At 39.2% G+C, this 21,339-nt stretch overlaps 1 protein-coding gene across 2 annotated transcripts; it reads left to right on the top strand.

Moving 5' to 3' along the window:
- The first annotated feature begins 1,886 nt into the window (after positions 1-1,886).
- Positions 1,887-19,666, top strand: LOC104586365 (SKP1-like protein 21). Of its 2 annotated transcripts, XM_010243565.3 has the most exons (10): positions 1,909-2,098; positions 3,231-3,512; positions 4,026-4,250; positions 4,513-4,704; positions 5,241-5,351; positions 5,451-5,529; positions 9,824-9,927; positions 10,031-10,212; positions 11,519-11,652; positions 19,266-19,666. In XM_010243565.3, exons 2-10 carry the CDS (start codon positions 3,477-3,479, stop codon positions 19,301-19,303), a joined length of 1,101 nt encoding a protein of 366 aa, XP_010241867.1. In that variant the 5' UTR covers positions 1,909-2,098; positions 3,231-3,476; the 3' UTR covers positions 19,304-19,666. The 2 variants fall into 2 exon arrangements, with proteins under 2 accessions (XP_010241868.1, XP_010241867.1); XM_010243566.3 differs by lacking the exon at positions 3,231-3,512 and having other exon boundaries at positions 1,887-2,098.
- Positions 19,667-21,339: the final 1,673 nt, after the last annotated feature.

Raw genomic sequence — 21,339 nt, 5'->3', positions numbered from 1 at the left:
CTTTATCTCTTGGAGGAAGAATAACCCTCCTAAAAGCAGTAGTGGGTAATATGGCCCAGTTTCATATGAGTATGCTTCATATCCCAAAAGAAACCACAAAGGAATTGGACAAGGTTCAAAAAAGTTTCTTATGGGGAACAAAGCAAAACAATAAGGGCCCATTTGGTTCATAGTTGGAATCGGAATGGGAATCCTTCGGAATTAGAATTGAAATGGTCTAAGTCTATTTGGTTTAGACAGGAATGGGGAATGGGAATTAGAATAAGTAGGAATGGAATTTCATTCCAGAGGGGTAAGGAATGGCCATTCCCTTAAATGGGGAATGCCATTCCAGCACGAATGGGAATGGGATTCCAATTCTGCCCAACCAAATAGTTGGAATCAGAATAGTCCATTCCAATTCTGATTCAGACCCCTATTCCCACGAACCAAACGGGGCCTAAAACTTTTGCTTTCACAAGCTAGAGAAACATTTGTTTGGCCAAAAATGGTGGAGGATTAGGGATTAGAAAACTAACCCAAGTAACCAAGCCAATTTGATGAAAATGGACTATAGAATAATGAATGATGAAAAGAATTTATTGGTTCAAATGGTTAATAGAGACTTCATGGATCGCAAGCCCCCAAGAACATGCTCATGCACCTGGAGAAAATTAACCAACAAAAAGTTCATATTAAGAAAGGCCTAATGTGGAATATTGGCAATGGGGAATCCTGTAATTTCAAGAAAGATAATTACTTAGAAAATAAATCAATTATGGAGATAATGGATAATAATAAATAGAAATAAATAATTTGAATTTAAAAATCAAGGATTTTATTGATCGAATTACAAGAAAGTGGGATCTTGCAAAGCTTGCCACTTACGTCCACCAGCAAATTATTGATTGAATTAAGAGCATTCATATCCCTGCAATGGAAATAGAGGATAAAAGAACCTGGGTATATGCCCAAGTGGAAATTTCTCCATCAAATCAGCAAATAATGCATTGAGTGATGAGAATAGTCTAGATCAATACCTTGTTAAAATAATAAGGAAATCAATACCTCTCCCCATCCCTGTCCCCGTTCCCATCCCTACTAACGATGATAAGGTTATCTCCATCTCTGTCCCCATGGGGATTCCCATTCTTCATGAGTTTTTATAATATTAGCCATTTTGTTTTTGTTTTCAATTTTATTTTAAAAAATAAAATAAAATAATTAAAATTTACAATCCTATTAGAAAAGATTCAAATATATTCAACAAAAATTTTAAAATATTAATATATAGATGTATGTATACATATATACATATATACATATATAACATATGCATACATATATACATATATATTAGTGGGGATCCCATGAGGCGGATATCGGGGTCCCTGTAGCCCCCACCCCATCTACGCTAACGGAGATGAAAATTTCCCCATCCCTGTCCCCGCAAGGGAAAATCATCCCTATCCCTACCATATTCGAGGTGGATCCCCACGAGGATCAGGGAAACGAAAAAATTGCCATCCCTATGCACAGTAGGATGTGCTTGTGAGGCGTCCTTGTGTGAGGAGCAGATCCCATCACGTGCCTGTGAAATTGGTTTGAGGCGCGATGTGTGAGAAGCAGGTTTGGTCTTGGATGCGACGGGATTTGCTCCTCACAGGCACATCCACCATGCATTGGGAACATCTCCTATGAATAATAATGGGAGATGTTCTCAATACATGATAGGATGTGCGTGTGAGGCGCCAAATGTGAGGAGCAGATCCGGTCTCGTCTCGGATACTCTCTAACCGGGTTTTACGTGTGGTACGTTTTTGGTCAGTTCACGTGTGCAGGATAGCGACGCAGGCAGCGGCCCAAATCGAAAATGGTTGAGAAATCAGAAACCCTAAAATAATGAAAAAAAGGAGGAAAAAAAAAACCCGGTCCCCCATCACGTAGATCTCCCTCTTCACACCCTCTCTCTCTCATTATCCGTTGTCTTGTTTGTCTCAACCGCCAAATCTCTGTGAATTCAAAGCTCCCTCCAATCTCCTATCGCTTTCTTTTTCATCTGCCAACCGCATTTTCGCCTCCTCTATCAGATACACAAGACTTCATTTCATCTCCAAAGGTTTTTCCCACCTCTTTAATGTTTTTCTGGGATCCTTTAGCATACTGCAATGCAAGCTTAGACATGGATTGGTGTTTCTTAATTCTGGTTTGATCTAGAATTGATTCTCCTTTTTTCCGGGTTGAGTCGCAATTTTCTGGAAGATTGACTGGTTTTTTATTTTTTCTCTTTGAGATGTTCGCTTTTCTTTGTTGAATTTCAGTGTACGTGGAGGACTCTTTGATGACGGGAGGGGATTAGGGTTTAGTTCTTATTATTACTTCAGTGACGTTTTCTTAGTTTGTCGCTTTATTTTATTTTTATTTTTAGGATTAGATGATGATGATGATGGTGATGGTGAACTAATCGATCATTGGAAGAATAGTTTTTGCCCGTTTGTTTAAATTTTGATTCATCTAAGATTAATTTGTACTGGGCAATTGTCTGCTATACTACCGAGCATTTGCTTGCAAATGTTGTCTTTGTTATAGATAAAATTTGCCATTGTTTCCTGTATTGGTATGATCATTTGTCTTTTGTTGAGAACTGGGTTTCTTTAGGGTTGTTGTTTACATCTATGATTTCTTGTTATGCTCCATGGTTATTATTTCAAGTGAAGTACAACTTGAAGAGTATCCTGGTTTGATTTGTTGCCTTGGTTCTTGCTCAAATTTGCAATGTTTTTATGCATTGGTTACTGTAAGATGATGTTTTTATATTGGAAAATTGCTGGATGGTGGTCTTTTCATTTTGTATCATGTTATATTTTTTTCGTTCTGTTTGGACTTTGGAACGTGCTATTTCAACTATTAGGAGCTTTGTGGTTTTGAGTTTTTTTCCCCATACATTGTTTTTAGTATGGATACTATTTATTGTTTTATTTGAGTTCATTTTATTTTTTTCACTGTTTATTTTCCTTCCACCTTGTCTTAGTTTCTTAGAAGACATATTTACTTGTATCAATTTTGGGTATTTCTATTGGTTTTAAGACCTAGAACATTTGAAAAAAATGATTCTCCGTTCTTTTTCTATTTGTAGTTTACATAGGCAGACTACAGTTTGATGAGTATGAAAACTTAATATGCTATATTGCATGATCTGAATTTGATGTCTTGTTAAGTTATGTTCATGATGTTTTGGGTTTTACCTATAGGTAGATTGACGGGATTTAAAGAAGCTCTGTGGAGAAGAAATGCTGATATCTGTGTTAGTAACACTGAACAATATGCTAGTTGGGTTAGCATTGCAAAAGTGTTTATATCCACTTAATCATGGCCTTTTGAACAGTGAAAAGCTTTCATTTGCTTTGACACACACAAGTCTTTAAGCTAAAGTGCAAAATTGTACTTCTTCCAAATCTCTTTAGTTACCCTTGTGTTGCACTGGAGGTTATCATCAAATGTCAGAATGTGAAATGGTGATAATTAAACCTGAGGTATGTCACATATGCAGGTTTTAAGAATGCTAATGTTGTTATTTTTGATAGCATTTTACCTTTAATTCAAGGAAGTGGATTCAAACCATTGGAAGGATACTTTTCCCTTATTTAATTGCAAGCATTTTTTTCTTGTTTTTGTCTTTGTCTGTGCATACTTGTAAAAGCTTGGGTATGCTTGAGCTTATCAAACTTTATGATTTCTTATGTTATATTTTATTGGTTTGACTTGAGCACCTGCTGGATTTTGGTCGTGTACTGAACGAGTTCGGCTTCAGTCAGGGCAAAGCCCATTCCAGCAGCCTTTACTGCCATGCATTGACAATATCTCCGTACTAGTGTACTTTATTTCATGGGGAGATATTCTCAATGCAAGGTTGCAAAAGCCTGTTAGAATGGTGTGTGGGCACAGGTTTGCCTTGATAGAAGCCGATCTCGTACTGAACCTATTAGCTGCTTCCTTTCCTTAATAATTTCAACTGAAACTCTGTCTTCCATGTTATGGTTCGTTAGGTCATGAAGTCTTACATCTGGCTCCAAACCGCTGATGGCTCAATACAGCAAGTAGAAGAAGAGGTTGCAATGTTTTGCCCCATGATTTGTCGAGAAATTCTTCAGACAGGCATGGGGTCTTCTAAGAACTATGCTATTTCACTTCCACAAAGAGTTAATCCATCTATTTTGAGCTTAATACTTGATTATTGCCGGTTTCATCAAGTACCAGGTCGCTCCAATAAGGTCTGACATGTTTCTGGCTCTTTATGAATATTAGCTACTCCTTTCTTTCTTTTTGGAATTTTGAGTGCTCTTTCTTTCTCCTCTGGTTCCATCCTGTTGTCAGTTGATCAAGAACAGATGAAAGCTGGATACTTAAAACCATGATAAAGAATGCAATTTTTTTTTTCTGAAGTATTGTTTAAAACATATTATAGTTTCAATTACCGTCTTCATCACCGGATAATCTAGCAGTGGCTGAACCAATGTGCACTATTTTGCCTAGGAGCGGAAATCTTTTGATGAGAAGTTTATTCGGATAGATACAAAAAGGTTATGTGAGTTGACATCTGCTGCTGACAGCCTCCAATTGAAGCCTTTAGTTGATCTCACCAGCCGTGCACTTGCTCGAATGATTGAAGGGAAATCTCCTGAGGAGATACGTGAGACATTCCATTTGCCTGATGATCTTACTGAGGTGTTTGTTTATTGAAAGAAATTTCTCTCTTTTTTCCCTTAACATGTTCTTGCATCTTGTCTCTGTCTATGCCATATATTTTAGTTTCTGGTAGGGCTGTCAATGGGTCGGGTCTACCCGATGGACCCAAACCAATTGGATCGATTACAATGGTTCTGATTCCATGATTTTGTTCCGTTTAATAATTGGGTTGGTTCCAGTTCTTGTCTGTCCTGAACTGATTCACACCCGGAACTGATTATTTGATTAAATACATATAACATTTTCTTGATTTCTTATAATTTTTATCATATTTTAAGTTTGAGATGGTAAATTTGATATATAATAAATAAGACAATATTAGTTAAACTGTGATATCAAAATTTAAATTTTAAGTCATTATTTAAATAAATAAATATTGTTTTCAGTATAATCGGGTCTGGACCCGATAGACCTGATTATTAACCGGGATGGTTCTGCATCTATGATTTTGTCCCGATTAATAATCGGTTTGGGACTGGTTCTATTATTTCTCATGCAGATATGATTGATTCCAGGAGGAGAAATTGGAGCCTTTAAGAAACACAGCTGATGATCCACGGATCAGGCTATTAAATCGACTTTATGCAAGAAAAAGGAAAGAATTAAGAGAGAGAGAAAAGTTGAAGGTGATTCCACATCTTTCCTTTTGTATTTTTCTTCATGCATATAAGATGGTATGCATGTTAGACTCGAGTTAGCATCAAATGTGTTTTCCATCTTTTCAGAATGTTGAAGTTGAAGAGGAGCGTGTGGATGAACGCTCAGTTGATGACCTCCTGTCATTTATTAATGGAGGAGTTGGAGGTATTCACGAGTAATGTTTTCGTTCTACCTTGTATGATTTTATTTCTTTTCCTTTGTTCATTTCTTTTTTCATACTTCCTAAATCTATTCGACTTTATTGCATATTACTATTTAACTTCTCAAGAGTTTGTTGTTTTGCTAAGCAACTTTATATGTGAAAGAAACTTCAATTCTGGAAGAAATGTTGATTAATTTACTTTTCTGTTTATTGGATCATGTTGTTAGAGCCAATAACCAAGTAATGCCATGTTATTAATGTTGTTTCTCTAACAAGATAAAAACTTATAGAATGTCATGGAGTGTTAAGGTTGTGATGAATCCTTGCACATTCAAGATGAAGAACTTGGTTGCAGCAAGAATCCTGGTTGAAGTTCAGGACATTCACTTGGTTCCGTTGAGTTTGATGCTTAATTTCATAGGGGAGTGATGGTCGAAGGCTGTATACCGCTTTGATGGCTTGAGGAGGAGATAGTGGTTATGCCGAATCATTGTCAGGATATGTCCGTCGTGAAGAAGAGAAGGGGGAGTTGCAACTGCAGGTCTCTAGGAGTCAGGAGGAAGAAGATGTTGGGAGCTGAAAAGTCAGGGAGTTGGAGAGCCATAGAGAGGAGAAAGGGGAGACTCTAGAGAGGTGGGGGGCAAAAAAAGGAATTTTGGGGGAAGGAGAAGAAGGGATGTGAGACTGCCCTTTTGTCAGTTTTATTTGGTATTGGTTTACTTCCCTTTTTGGGTGCAAGTGGTCCTCTCTGACAGGGTGGAAGGTTTAGTCAACCCTAATGGTATCAGTGGTAAGACAAGGAGGGGAAGGATTATTTGGAGGTGTACTAGAGCAACAATACTTTGGACCATTTGGGAGGAAAGAAATGATAGAATATTTGAAAGTTAAGAAAAATGCAAGGAAGCTTTAGTTGAAACAATAACATTGAGGGTGGCACATTGGGTAAAAAGCTTGAAGTTGTTTTCAGATTTTAAAGGTCAAAGACTTTTTCAGGGTTTGGGGACTTATTGCTGCTTCATCATCTACGAGACGATAGTTTTTTGAGACTTGGTCCCCTCCAACAGATGGTTGGAAGAAGCTGAACTTTGATGGGAGTTGTGTGGGTAACCCAGGCCCTTCAGGTATTGGGGGGGGGGGCATTTGAGATGAAAATGGATTCATTGTTGCTCTGTACTCTGGTCCTGTAGAGGAGGGTGATGTGGCAAGGGCAGAGTTTCTAGCTGTAGCATATGGGGTTGAGAAGGCTAAAGAGTTGGGGATTAATAGACTGATCATCGAGGGAGACTCAAAAATTGTGATAAAATGGTTGCAGAAAGGGGAAGGGGTGACATGGCAGTTGGAGAATGATTTCAATCCAGGGGGGATGCGTTAGGAGATCTGCCAATGGTTTGGCAGATAGCTTAGCAAAGCAAGGGGTTCAAAGAACCTATATGTTTTGGGCACATTTGTAATTCTGTTCTGGGTCAGCTTACTAAGCTGATTTCTTTTGCAACTTCTTGTATCTTAAAGCATTTTAATTAGTGAAATTCTTTCAAAGTTATTGATAAAAAAAACAAGGTACGTTATCTGAGAAGGGACACTTGGCAGGAGGTCTTAATACAAAGGTTGGTCCCAATAAGGCTATTTGCTCCATTTCGAGTATGAATGTGGATCAAAATGGATGTGGGACACATGGTTAGCAGAGATTTTCTATTGACTAAGGGTAGTGTTGGAGCAACATCAAAGGGATATGAGTTTAAGGGTAAGGTTTCAGAAGTCAATTTTCAAAAGGAACTTAAGATAGGTGGGGTCTGCATCAACAAAAGTCTATTGGGAATTCAAAAGGGAAGATTTAAGAGAAGATTCAAAAGGAAGCCACAGGTAGTTCGATTTCAGAGGAAGATGTCGTCCTACCTCATCAAGTCAGCTCATCTGAAGACGTTGAGCCTAGAAGAAGGCTGGAATGAAGCTAAGGTTTTGATTATCAGCTGCTTTGATAGTCGGTTTAGGAAAGGTAAAAAGGACAAGAGGTCTATCTTAGGCCCCAACAGATCAAGATTTAAAAGGTGCAGGACATTTGGAAGGTCTTTTGTGTCGGAAGCTGGAAAGAGAAGGGAGGAGAATTGGGTTTGGGTGATCGCTAGGTATGATAAACGTGGTAAGAAGAGTTTGGTTGGAGGAATAGGGGTTAGGGTTGTTGATGACCAAGCCTCTTTCGTAGAGAGTGGCGTTGGCTGCTACTCACAGGCCGATGTGTGCCTATGGCGATTTGCTCCCCTTTCGAGATTAGGACTGTAGTAGGGGTGGATTCGAGCCAAGCCGAATAGTACAAGGCTCGAGCTAGAACCTTGAGATCGAGCTCGGCTCGAGTCAAAAACTCGTAAGCTTGAGTTTGGCTCGGCTCGAGCTCGATTTGAGAAAAAATGTTTTATAAAAATAAAAAATTATATATAAAAAATATTTTTTATTTGATACTTGCTCTCTCCTCACCTTGAATTAGGGGACTGTGTGGGGAGCAATAGAGGGCTCTTGCTCTCTCCTCGTCCTCTGTTCGGTTCTCTTGCCAAAGTGAAACCCTTGAAGACAGTTTTCTTTTACTTGCTCACAACAAAAAACATGATAACATGCAACAGGTTCTATTATAAAAAATAAAAACCAACCAATAAACTATTGTATATTTTTTATTTGTTTTAAATATTGTATATTTTACATTTGTGTCTAGGTGTCCACCTAGTCTCCTAGGGGTGCACCTAATTCCCTGGGTGTGCGCCTAACACTATTTTTTCCTGGCATTTGAGCAAGGTGCTTGAAAAGCGCCTAGTTGACAACTATGATAGAGTGCCTGGGAGCCAAAACAGTTTCTGAGAGGGTTAGAAGATTGTTTCTTAATTGGAAGTTGTGTCAGGTTCACAATTCTTCATGACAACAATTATGGCAGCTATGGCAGATTAATTGGTGACAAGCATGGCAGGACCCCTCTGTACTGGGACACTCTCCCTCCATCTGGATCTTTTGGTGCTAGTCTGTGGAAGGGTATCATGTCAGTCAGTAAAGACATCAACAGATTCATTAAAATTGCCACTGGAAATGGGGCAAATGCCTACTTTTGGAGGGATGCCTGATGTGGGCAGGACTGCAGGACACCTTTTGTGTGCAGTTTCCATGTTCTTGATTTCCACCAACAAGGAGGCCATAGTTCGAGACTGCTCTGAGAACGTGGTATCTGGTCTCTCCTGGAGTCTCCACAATTCAAGTGAAATCTGAATGATTGAGAGGTGGAGGTCTTTCTGAGTTTGCTGGACACCTAAGTGAAGCACAGCTTTAATCTTCTATGGCTGATTGCAGAATCTGGACTGGCAATAGTTCTGGTATCGTCTCAATCAAATCTTGCTATAGCCAATTGGTGGAGGAAGGACTGGCCTCAGTTGGATGGGTCTGGGTTTGGAAATCAGTGGCCCTTCCAAAGGTCAAATTCCTTATTTGGGTGGAAGCCTGGAACAAGATCCTTACAAGAGAGAATTTATATCATTGAGGCCTGGTCTTGAATGACTGCTGTGGTCTGTGTGGCATGCCTGGTAGACAAGTCAGATTTTTATTCATTGCCAAGTGGCTACCAGGTTGTGGCATCACTTTCTACAGCTGTTTAGAAATCATTGGGTGTTGCATGACAACTTGGGTGGGTTGCTTTCTCCTTGGAGGTCATTGGGCCATAGCCGGAGAGGTCACATTCTTTGGAATCTTGTGCACCTTGCTATCTGCAGGGCAATCTGGAAGGAGTGCAATTCTTATATGTTTGAGTCCAAAGCTTCACCTATTGAGGTGAAAACCCACTTCATGCCATAAGTTGACTTGAATTTTACTGCATTGGTTTAAAAATGCTACAACAATTGCATGTAGTGTCTTAACCATTGCAGACACAAACTCGTGTTTTATTCTTGGATTTGTAACTCTGGCAGGTTGGATCTTATTTCCTTGGACATCCTGAGATTGTTTTGAAATTTTATGTGGCTGTTGTGTAATTCCTGTTGTTAAATCAATAAGAAAGGGTTATAGAGGGAAGGACTGAAAGAAGATTTTACTTTAGTCATAAACTCTGTGCCTGAAAAACAGGTGTGTCACAGGCGCATTCATGGACATTCATGTTCCCACTATTTTCATGCTCTTGTGGAATATTATATACTTGTTCATCTTGGTTACTGCAGAATGATTATTTTGTACCATCTCCTTCCAATTATTTCTTATGCAAGTGGAATGTCTAAGAGTATGTCTTGTTTAAAACTTAGTCTAATGGATTAAGTGAAAATCTGTTATGAACAGATTCAAAGGGGGGTAAGACTGCAAAGCATAAAAAGAAGAACCGCAGAAGAAAAGATCAAGCAAAAGGCACAGCTTTGAACAACGTAAGCAAAATCTCTAAGAAGGTTAGTGATTCTATCTTTTGATTTTTGTTATGAGATTTGCTTGGTGATGGCACATGCATTTCATTGAAATTATTTACTAGTTGATCAATTTTAAATCTTGTAGGAGCCGGAATATCTCTCTTCTGAATGCAACAATGGTGAAGCTGGCAATATTATTGAATCCAGCTCCAGTAAAACATCAAAAGTTCAAGATGTTGCTGTTGATAGCCTTGGCCCTAAAGTTGAGTTTGATGATGGTGATATTGATGATGAGCTTGACCCTGCAATGAAAGAAGAACTTGATAGGTGAGATGAATTATATATCTGAATATTTGGATATTCTTGAGGATGTGCTTGGTTCAGTGTCTTAACTGTGACAAGTACAAATTAAGCGCAAGGGGTTTTAGAGTCTGAGACACTAGTACCATGAGAAGGTGTGGAGCTGAATGAGGTGAGACGCCACCTATGACAAAGGAATTAAAAAAATAATGTGACAATATGCAAATTTATATTCCGAAATAAAACAAAGATGAGAAGTGATAACTGATAACTCCTGTTTCTTTGCTTTTTCCTGTTTGGGAGACAGTGAAAAAGGAGATGCTAGTGTATTTTCTTAGACTACCTCCAAATACCTCTTCTTCTCAATAATGTGGAGGCACAAACCTAAGGAGATTATATGTCCTTCCAACCAAACTTGCTGATAAGTAACCTTGTCACCAATGAAGACTAGGCATGGTTTTGCCGAATGAGTTACTTGTAGTTTAGAGATGAGCTAGACGATCAGGAGTCTTAGGTTAGGCAGGACAGGATGTGGCCTGGAAGCTATTTGTTCTCTCTGCCCTATTATCTACATTGAACAAGTTACAGCCCAACATTCCCTGCCACCATGTGATGGGCTAATTAAGCCTTTCTAGTAGGCTTTAGAAAAACTTGAAGTGAAGCTTTCTACAGATTTACATTAGGGAAAAGTCCAATAAATGTGGTGTACAGACTACAAAACCAACACATCTTTTAATTTGGAGAAGTATTGGCAATCTAGAATCTCCTATGGACTGCCTGAATTGACTGTGTCATCTCTTACGCGGGTGAAAAGTGGAGGTTTTCTAGGGAAATATCCCAACTCACCTGTTAAGGAAACCTTTTTTCATTGCTCTTAGTTTTTTTGTCATTCAGAAAGTTGTGAAGTTCAAAGTTTCTAGCAATTTATTATTTTTTTCCTCACAAAATTGAAAAACATCTTGAAATTTTTATGATATTTTGAGGTAAATATTTTATTTCTTATTGTCTTTTGTATAAACAAGGCAGGTACAGATATTTTATTGGAAGAATAAAATCTATGGTATTACCTTATTCAAAGCTTGATAAAAAACAAAAGAATTACTTGATTCACATATTTAACTTCATGTTAGCAACTAATGGTTGTCTCTTGAACTTTATGTACCATTCCATATATCTAGTATCTATGAAAAATATAATTATATTATATGGAAGGTGGCTCCCAGATATTAGATTTTCATTGTTTCTAAACTTCTAGATTATGTTCGGAAGTCTTTTTTGACTGCACACAACTCATTGTTTATGTTTAATTGTATGATATCCTCAATGAGTGCAGGGAAGTAGAAGACTTTGCTAGGAGACTAAATTCAGACTGGCCTGAAAGAATGCAAGAGATTTTATCTTTGGGTCAAGAAAGAAGGCATGTCCCCATATCTATGAATGGCAACGGTTCTTCACGGAGATACACAAGTATGTTCCCCCCACTGCCTACTTTGTTCTGGAGATTGTTTTCTAATTTGAGCTGTTTGCTTATTTAATGTTGGATAGCATATTCTATATTATTCTCCACCATCACAAATTTAATTCAGGGCAATGTCATAAAACAGTTATCAATCAGAAAATGCCACAAAACAGTTGAACTGAATTAACATTCTTCAGTTTGTGGGTTGACTCATCAGTTTGAATTTCATTGAGACTTGGGTGCAATCTAGAAGGAGCGACTGCCATCTAAGATCATGTGGAAAATCTGCATTACTATGATACAAAAGTAGCAAATTAGAAATAAAGAAAACTTTTCTTCTTCATGAAATAAGAGAGAAAACACCATGTTATTCCTCAATTTTGCTCCCACAGCAGCAAGTCAGCAACTATGGATAAGAGATGGTCAATCAATTCCTATTTATTTACCTGAAAAATCATTTTTCCCCGTTAGGAACTTGATTAAGAAGAAACTGATTCAATCTTTTGGGGGGTTTGTATTTTCTACTCGATTCAGTTCTCAGAGACTATTCTTTGTTTACAAAAGATGTTCAAAAGCTCTTTAATAAAAGGGAGAAATGACAGACCATATTAACTATCTCTGCTTTCCTAACACTTGCTCAAGGTACGACTGAGCAAGGCTGCAAATAGAAGCCAGGGATACTGTCCAGTCAATGTGCATGCACATTGTGACCGATTTTCCCATGTGCGAAAGAGAATGAAGGTACCGTCTAGGGGAGGTCTGAGGTTCAAAGTGGTGAAGAAAATAGGAGGCCTATGTGGAGGCTTCGAAGAGCTGGATAACTCTTTCTCTGCCAAAAACAGTGGAGTGGATACGGGTAAAAGCTTGATGGCAAGGCCCGCCTCCTTCAGTAGCGGACATAGTTTAGAGGGGTGCAACAGTCTTGGCTGAGATGGTAGAGGCAGAAGACGTTCGGATCTCGATGATGTTGAAAGGCCAAGATATTGGGGAGTTGGTGGCTTCAACACTCGAAAGAAAAGAAGTCAGAAGGGGAAAAGGCCGGTGGAAGGTCCACTCTTGCTGGAGAAACTCACCCTCCGGTGATCAGGGGAACTACCCCCCCACACCCAGTAGTTCAGATTGAAGCCGATGAGGACTGCCCTAGAGAACAGTCCGATCTCAACTTATGTCAGGCTGCTCTGTCAGCGGAAAAGTCCAAAAGCCTTGACATTCAAATTTTGAATGCATCTTGAAGTTGAAAATCAAACAACACGTGGCCAGCCAGCTGGATGCCTGGCAAATGAAATCTTGCAAGCATAAGAAGCGTCGTGTTTGTCGTGGCCCAAGCCGCATCAACCCTTAGGGCAGCTCCTTCTTGGGTCCACGGGCTTCCACTTCAGTTCCCCTAAGCCCAAAGTCCACCCCAGACATGGTGGTCCAGGAGACGACCAACCCACTTTCTGATCAGGCTGATGGTGGTTCCCTAAACCAGGCTGAACCACCTGCCATTTGAGGAGGTCAACAGAATGAAGTCACCCCAAGTTTGGAGCCTTGTGCTCCCTCCAGCGGTCCTCAGGAGAGGTAGTTATGGGTGCAAACCCACCCCCAGTCATCGTTTTCCCCTTTGTCACCGATGGGTATGGCTTTGGCATCGACAACAGCTTTACCAGAGCATCTTGATGATGTCTCCTCGCCTGAAGCATCCCCACTAGCAGTGGTGCGACCAGACTTCGATTTGGAGGCAAGTGAACCTATTTCCAAGGTTGTCTCAAACCCCCTGGATGAGAGCCTCTCTCCCTGGGTCCTCTCTAAGTTCCTTTCTTTTGAGCAGTTTCTGGGGGCTTCTTTTAAGGGAACGGAAAGGGAAACAGTGGACCTGTTGTTGGAAATTGAAAAGAGGTTCATTGAGGAAAAAGGAAGGGGAGGAGAACTAACAGGGAACTCTTCCGTTTGGCCTGGGGACTCAATGACAGGGCAGGGGATTCTGGTAGCAGAGCTACAGGATCTTGGAGACAAAGATAACTTCTTCTCATCTCTATGTCAAACCTAAAGATTATTTCTTGGAATGTTAGGGGTCTAAACTCGGGAAGAAGGACAATGCTCATCTGCTCCTTTTTGAATAAGTGGCAGCCAGATGTTCTGTGTTTACAAGAATCAAAACTTCAACAGGTGGATTTTTCCGTAGTTAGAAGTATTTGGTGTCAAAGGAATTGTGATTGGCTTGCTCTCCTAGCTATAGGCACAAGAGGTGGAATTCTAGTGATTTGGAGCAGTGATACTATTGAAGTAACTAATAGCTGGATAGGGGAGTTCTCAGTTTCTTTGGAATTTAAGATGTTAATTGGGGATTTTGTGGGCTTATTTACTTCAGTTTATGGTCCTATGGATGTTGGTGTCAGACCTAGATTTTGGAACAAATTAAATGCACTCAGAGGAGATTCCTCCATTCCTTGGTGCATCGGAGGGGACTTCAATACGATCAGATTTGCCTTGGAGAAAAAATGGGCAGGCCAGAAGATACAGGAATGAGAAGCTTTGCAAGTTTTGTTCAAAGGTGGGGATTACTGGACTTGCCTTTGGCTGGTGCTAACTTTACTTGGACAAATAACCAAGCTGCACCTACTCTAGCAAAATTGGATTGTTTCCTTTCCTCCCCCCGACTGGAAGGACAGTTTTCCCAACCTATTTCTGTCAGCCCTCCCTAGACCCTTGTCACACCACACCCCACTTCTTCTTGACAGTGGGGGGCTGTCTCCTCTGCGGGGCCCTTTCAGATTTGAGCATATGTGGTTAAAAGATGGCTTTATGAAAATGATCCAGGGGTGGTGGGAAAACATGAATTTCTCTGGTTCAGCTAGCCATGTGTTCCATCTGAAACTGAAGGATTTGAAAGAGAAAATTAAAGTGTGGAATAAAGAATGTTTAAAGGGGTTGAGGCCAAATAAACTGAGTATCTTCAGAAAATTGTTGACCTGGATTTAGAGGAGAGAAGCCCATTGAGTGATTTTGACAAACTTTCAGTTCAAGAGGAGGTTAAATGGAGGCAGCGGTCCAGTAATCTTTGGTTGAAAGAAGGTGACAACAATACTGGTTTCTTCCATAAAATGGCTAATGCTACAAGGCGTATAGACAACATTAATTCTCTTAAAGTAAATGGGGAGGTGTTGGAAGAGGACAGTAGAATTAAAAATGCCATTGGGGTTTCTATTCAGAACTGTACAGAGAAAGGTGGAAAAAAAAGGCCTAGACTGGATATGGATGGACTGGATATTAACAGATTCTCTGAAGAAGAGGCTGCAGTTTTAGAAAAACCATTTTCAGAGGAAGAAACCAGGGAGGCTATCTTTAAAATGGAAGGAGACAAAGCCCCAGGCCCGGATGGTTTTACTTTGAAGTTCAATAAGCTGGGTTGGAGTTCATCAAGCAAGACCTGCTGAAGGTTTTCACAGAACTTCATGCAAATGCTTCCCTAGAAAGGTGTCTTAACTCCACTTTTATCACCCTGGTTCTTAAGAAGGAAGGAGCCTTGGAGTTGAAGGATTATAGGCCCATCAGCCTCTTAGGAAGTGTTTACAAGATACTAGCAAAAGTTTTAGCTTCAAGGCTGAAGAGAATGATGGGTAAGATCATTTCACCCTCCCAAGGAGCGTTTGTAGAAGGGAACAGATTCTTGATGGGGCCCTTATTGCTAATGAGTTGATTGACTTGTGTAGAAGGGAGGGTAAAGGGGCTCATTCTCAAAGTGGACATTGAAAAGGCTTTTGACCATGTTAGTTGGAGTTTCCTGAACTATATTCTCACAAGAATGAATTTCAGCTCCAAGTGGCAAAACTGAATCAAGGTTTGTGTAACCACTCCCACTTTCTCGGTCCTTCTCAATGGTGTTTCCTGTGGTAGGTTTAAAAGTCAAGAGGTCTAAAGCAAGCCCTTTGTCTCCCTTCCTTTTCAATAATTATGGAAGCCTTAAGTAAGCTCACTTGTAGGGCAACAAATAGTGGTCTCCTTCATGGGTTTAAAGTCAGTGAAAGAGGTACTCAGATCTCTCTACTTCAATCTGTTGATGACGGTCTTCTTGTGTGACTACTCTTCGGATCAGCTGGTCTGTTTGGGTTACATTCTCAGATGGTTTGAAGCAATTTCAGGCCTCAAAATTAACTTATCTAAGAGTGAAACTGTTGAAGACAGAGGAAGGTCTTCCTGATCCCAGTATGGCTAGTGTCCTGGGCTGTAAAACTGGAAATCTGCCCACCCCTACCTTGGTCTTCCCTTGGGAGACAAATGCAGTTCTAAGAGGATCTGGGATCCGGTTATTGACAGATTTGACAGAAAATTGGCAATGTGGAACTCTAAATATTTATCAAAGGGAGGTAAGCTTACTCTAATTAAGAGTGTCTTGTCTTCACTGCCAATCTATTATTACCTATCCTTATTTCAGATTCCTGCCAGTGTTGCAAAGCTTCTAGAGAAGAAATTGAGGCTCTTTTTATGGGCTGGGTGGAGGAATAGTTCAAGTTTAATTTGGTAAGGTGGAATTCTGTGTGCAAATTAAGGAGAACTGGTGGTTTAGGAATCAAAAATCTTAAAGTTGTTAACAAAGCTCTTCTTGGCAAATGGTGTTGGAGATTCAGCAGAGGAATAATCTCTAGAGAAGAATCATTGTAGATAAGTATGGGCTCACAAATCTAGGGTGGAACTTGGGTCCTGGCCTTCTCCCAAGGGGTTGTGCCTTGTGGAGAAATGCCGTCTCTGTCTTCCCTGATTTCCTGAAAGGATTTAAATGCAAGGTTGGCAAGGGTAATCTCCTCAAGTTCTGGTATGACAAATGATGTGGGGACACTGCTTTAAATGAAAGGTTCCCCTCTCTCTTTGGCCACAAGATTGTTAGTGGAAAACTGTTTTGACTTGAGGAATGGTGAAATTATATGGAGCCCTACCTTCAGAAGAAACCTTAATGATTGGGAACACTAACAGATCTTCTAAGTAGATTCACAGTTTCAAGCCCAACCCACAGTCAGATGATGAAAGAATTTGGGCTTGGGAGGCTTCTGGCACTTTCTCCTCTAAGTCTTTCTACAACAATCTTGTGGCCGAGGAGGAAGGAGACTTCCCTTGGAATATAATCTGGAAGTCCAATGCTCCTTCACAAGCAGCATTCCTGGTTTGGACTGCAGCACTTGATAAGTGCCTAAACCGCAGATCGGCTACTCAGAAGGGGGATGCAGCTTCCTAGTTACTGCTGTCCTTTCTGCACTGAAGCTCCTGAATCTTCCAATCCCATTTTTATTCATTGTAACTTCTCTCAGCAGCTTTGGGAAATGGCTCTCTCCTGTTTTGGTGTCTCTTCTTGCCCATGTGCTTCAGCCCTTCAGCTACTTCAGGGGTGGACCCTTGAGGGTCTAAATGTAAGAGGCAAGCTGCTTTGGATGATCTTTCCAGCTGCTATCCTTTGGGCCCTTTGGAAGGAAAGGAACAGCCGGATTGTTGACAATCTTTCCAATGGTGTAGTTTCAGTCAAGAACAAAGTTATAGGTTTTCTTTGTTCCTGGTTAGGTGTACAAAGAGCTTTCACTAGAGTTCAGCTTATTCCTTTTTTGCAAGCTAGTCCTTTCTTTATCTGATTTGTCAGATCCTTTGTAAATTCCCAATGTACAGGTCCTCATTGTACATGGGATGATGTATTTGGTTTCTTTTTGCAATACAATACTTTACCTTCAAGAAAAAAAACAGACAGACCATATTTCTTAAAATAGAAATGTACTGCATGTTATCTAATCATTGTCATGCTTTATTTTAAATCCAGATGCAAAATAGATCCTGAAACAAGGTGGTTGTTCATTCACAAACTGCATCAGTAATAAGTCTTTGGTCTGGGCTAACAGCCATAGTTGTCAAGGCGTCGCTTAGGCGCCCTGCTTCGCCCAAATGCCTTGACTTTTAGCAACTAGGCGCCCGCCTAGGCGACAAAAATGACAAGGCAGGCGCCTTTTATAATATCATTTATATTGCTGTATCTTATTAATGTATGTGTTAATACATTTTATTATATGCTATATATATCAATTCTATTTTGTTTTGATGTTTACTATTGAAATTTAAAAGATCAAAGGGTTTTGAGAAGAGAAAAAGAAAGAAAGAAAGAAAAGAAAAGAAAGGGGAAAGAAACAATAGAATAATAAAGTATTCATAAAAAAAACAGTAGAATAATAAAGTTCTTTTTTCTATCTTGAATATTTATCATATAAAGTTAATAACCTTCTTTAGCTGCTAATTAATATGAATTTGCTCTATTAAATACTTATTATAGTAGTATTATTTTTGAAAATAATGAAATTAATATGTAAAAGATTTTTATCTTTTAGATGTGATGATTTGCCACATTTTAGAGGAAATTTAATGTTCTTAATAAAGAGAATTGCTATTTTTCCATTAACATACATGCTGAATGGTATATAAACTAGGAAACTAGCCAAAAGTCAGTTTTTCATACTATAAAATTTTTATTGCCTAGGCAATGCCTAGGCGCCCCAGTGTCGCCCAGAATCGCCTAGATGCCTCGAAAACTATGCTAACAGCCAATCCTAGGAATGGATTTTCTCTAGAACTTCTTGTTATGCCCTTCATAATCATGAAAACAAGATGCCACTCCATGGCAGTGATTTAAAAGGTGCGCCTAGGCGCACAGGTGAGGCGCGCCTAAAGCTCTGAGAACCCCCTATTTGCGAATGTTCATTCATTCATTGCAATAAAAAATCTTCTTAAAAGGCAATGAAAGTTATAAAATCATTATTTTTTATGTGAGAAATAAGAATTTCAGACCCTAACATAGATTTATTCGGGCTTGCCTTGAGGGGCATGGTACAAAGGCGACTCATGGAGTCAAGAGTGCAATATATTTTATATTGCATTAGCTATTTGAAGCAATGCAATCAAGGAAAAAAAGAGATTGTGGGTTTTACATACTTGAAAATGCTTTATATGTTTGCTTTTATTTTTAAATTTTCATTTGAATATGCTTTATGTTTATGTATTTTAATTTTAGATAATAGGTTTTTTAAAACATTTATTTTAAAATTTAAGTTTATATTTTTTATTAACATTATGTTTAATATTCTTTGAATTTTTATATTTTTTTGGCGTTTTTTTTGAATTTTCTGATATATTTTTTTATTTTTTAGCTTATTTTTTTTGTAATTTTGCTTTGCTTAAAAAGGCACACGCCTCGCCTTGTGCCTTGCGCCTCAGGTGCAAATTGGCCCTTGCGCTTTTTTTGCGCCTTGTGCTTTTAAAACAACTGCTCCATGGGTTGGTCACTGGTGTTTCAACTATTCTTATTTTATTTCATTTAAAATATGATATATTATAATTTTTTTTGGCTAATGGTGCTGCTGAAATGCAACATCAACCCAAGTATTATTACCTTATTCAATTTATGATTGCTTAAATCCGAAAGCTTTGAATCCAAGAATCCAAGCTGGCAAAGCTGAAATAACATTATTTAAGTCAAATTGCTTTGCAAAATTCCTTTTTATTTTATGGATAAGTCATCTATGCATTGACTATAGCTATTGGGATCATGTTGTTGCTCCAGCTATTGTGATGATGGTAATGAATAACTCATGAAATAATTCATTCATTTGAGCAGGGTTGGAGCAGAGATGTACACCCATGGATGCCCACTGATTGGAATAGGCAGTGCTGAATGGTTTCAGTGAGATGCTAACAAGGTATGGCTATGTTGATGGGCACCCAGAGAAGAGGCATTGCTGTTGGCATGAAGAAACATGCATTTGCCTTTTATTTCCTTTGCTGGATTGGGAATTTAATTCACAGGGGCCATGCGTGCTGAGTAAAAAGGAAAAGAAGGGAAGTTTCTCGTGTGCCAATTTATAGATATGCCCTTTTAATCTTTTCGACCGTATGAGGTTGCCCATCAGGAATTTCAAGCCATGCCCATGTATTATTTTCATTGTGAAATCACAATCTGTTAGTAACAACCATGTACCAATCTTTGTTATTGATAGTATAAAACAATTAATTATCAAAGAGGCTATTGCCAATTTAAATTCTTTGGTGGTAGTGGAATTTACCAATGACAACTTGAGGATGAAGAACATTATTGTAAACCTGTAAACTTTGCAAGGTGCCAACCAGTCGTAGTGGAGACTTGGGATTGATTCCCGCCTGCACCTGGGTTGGGGTATGGGTTGCCCCCGTTGTGTAATCCTTCAAAAGAAATAAAAAAAAAAAAAAAAATTAATATGATATGCCCTGTATCATATTATTTGCATTGGACCGACCATATCTAATAAAGGTTCTAAATATTGATACGTCTGATACGTCGGTATGGGCGTATTGGTATTGTTTTTTATTTTATTTTTACTTTTTAAAAATCTGGTTCAGGGGGTTGGTTTAACGTTCCTCCACCCCTTGAACTGGTCAAAACTCCGATACACGCTCTGTAGGGGTGTATTGGGGTGCGACCGATGCATAGTGATTTTTTGAACCTTGTATTTATCCTGTATCAGTCAATATGGATCAATCGCAGCCGTAGTCTCGAAAGTGAGGTCAAGCTTTCTTTTGAGATTGGATTCCATCCACAAAATTTGTCTTCACACTGTCCTCCCAACAATTGCAGCTGTGCAATGGGAACATTTATATATCCTTTTATGTTTTTATTCATGGGAAGATGTTTTCAATACAGTAGAAGGAATTGGGATTTACTCCTAGATTGCACTTCACACCGAACTCACAACATATCCCACCATGCATTGGGAACATCTCTCATGAATAATTACACAAAAATATGGGAGATGTTCCTGATACATGGTGGGATGTGCCTTTGAGGTCGGTGTGAGTAGCAGATCCGGACTTGGAGAATTTGGCTTTGGTCAGTGCAGACGGGTGCTTACACTGTTCGAACAGCCTTTTGCAACTTTGCATTAGATTTCTGCATGAAATAAAGTATGTAAGTACGAAAATATTCTCAATGTAAGGCTGTAAAGACTGTTCAAACCGACGTAGCACTGACCGAAGCCGAACTCACTCAAGGGGAAGTGTTAGTGTGAGGACAAATTTTGTGAAGATGTATCTGGATTCGTGTGTTTTAGCCTATGCTACCCTTAAAAGGCAAGGTGCTGCACAGACTTTTTTCTTTCCTTTTTTCTCAAGGCAATTAGTACAACCACTGAGTATACATAACCAAACTGCTTCTTTGATCAAATTTATAATCGTGAGCTGATGGATAAAAGAAGATACTGTCAAACTGACAAGGTCAAAGTTCATCTACTGTGGGGGAGAGGTTCCTGTTAATTTCCCTCAGTCCTTATCTTCCAAGTTTCAACCATATTTCATTTTGACACACCTCCTGAAGTATGACCAACCATCATCACCCGCCGGTAAAATGCCACCAAGTATCACCAACCGGAAGGTTACTTGTAAACGCTGGGTTTTTGGTTTTTGATTCATCAATGACTTCAAATTTCTTCTTTTTCTTCTTTAGAATTAAGAGATGAACCTTGAAAGGATATTATTATAGAATTCGACTGGTATCATAAAAGTGGTAATCAATCGGGTGGGTTTTCCTCAAAATTCATGGAGTTTTGAACGGTCAAAGTCTTTCCAGTATTATATGTCTACACAACACTGAGTTCATTTCACCTATTTGGGTTGTGTATTTTGGAGTTGGATGTGCGGGTAGACTAGGGATGGATTTGAGC

The sequence above is a fragment of the Nelumbo nucifera genome, chromosome 6 (assembly GCF_055504915.1).
Source record: "Nelumbo nucifera cultivar China Antique chromosome 6, China Antique-T2T, whole genome shotgun sequence".
Taxonomy (NCBI): Eukaryota; Viridiplantae; Streptophyta; class Magnoliopsida; order Proteales; family Nelumbonaceae; genus Nelumbo; species Nelumbo nucifera.
The sequence above is the reverse complement of the archived record's forward strand: the minus strand, read 5'-3'. Positions and strand labels throughout refer to the sequence as shown.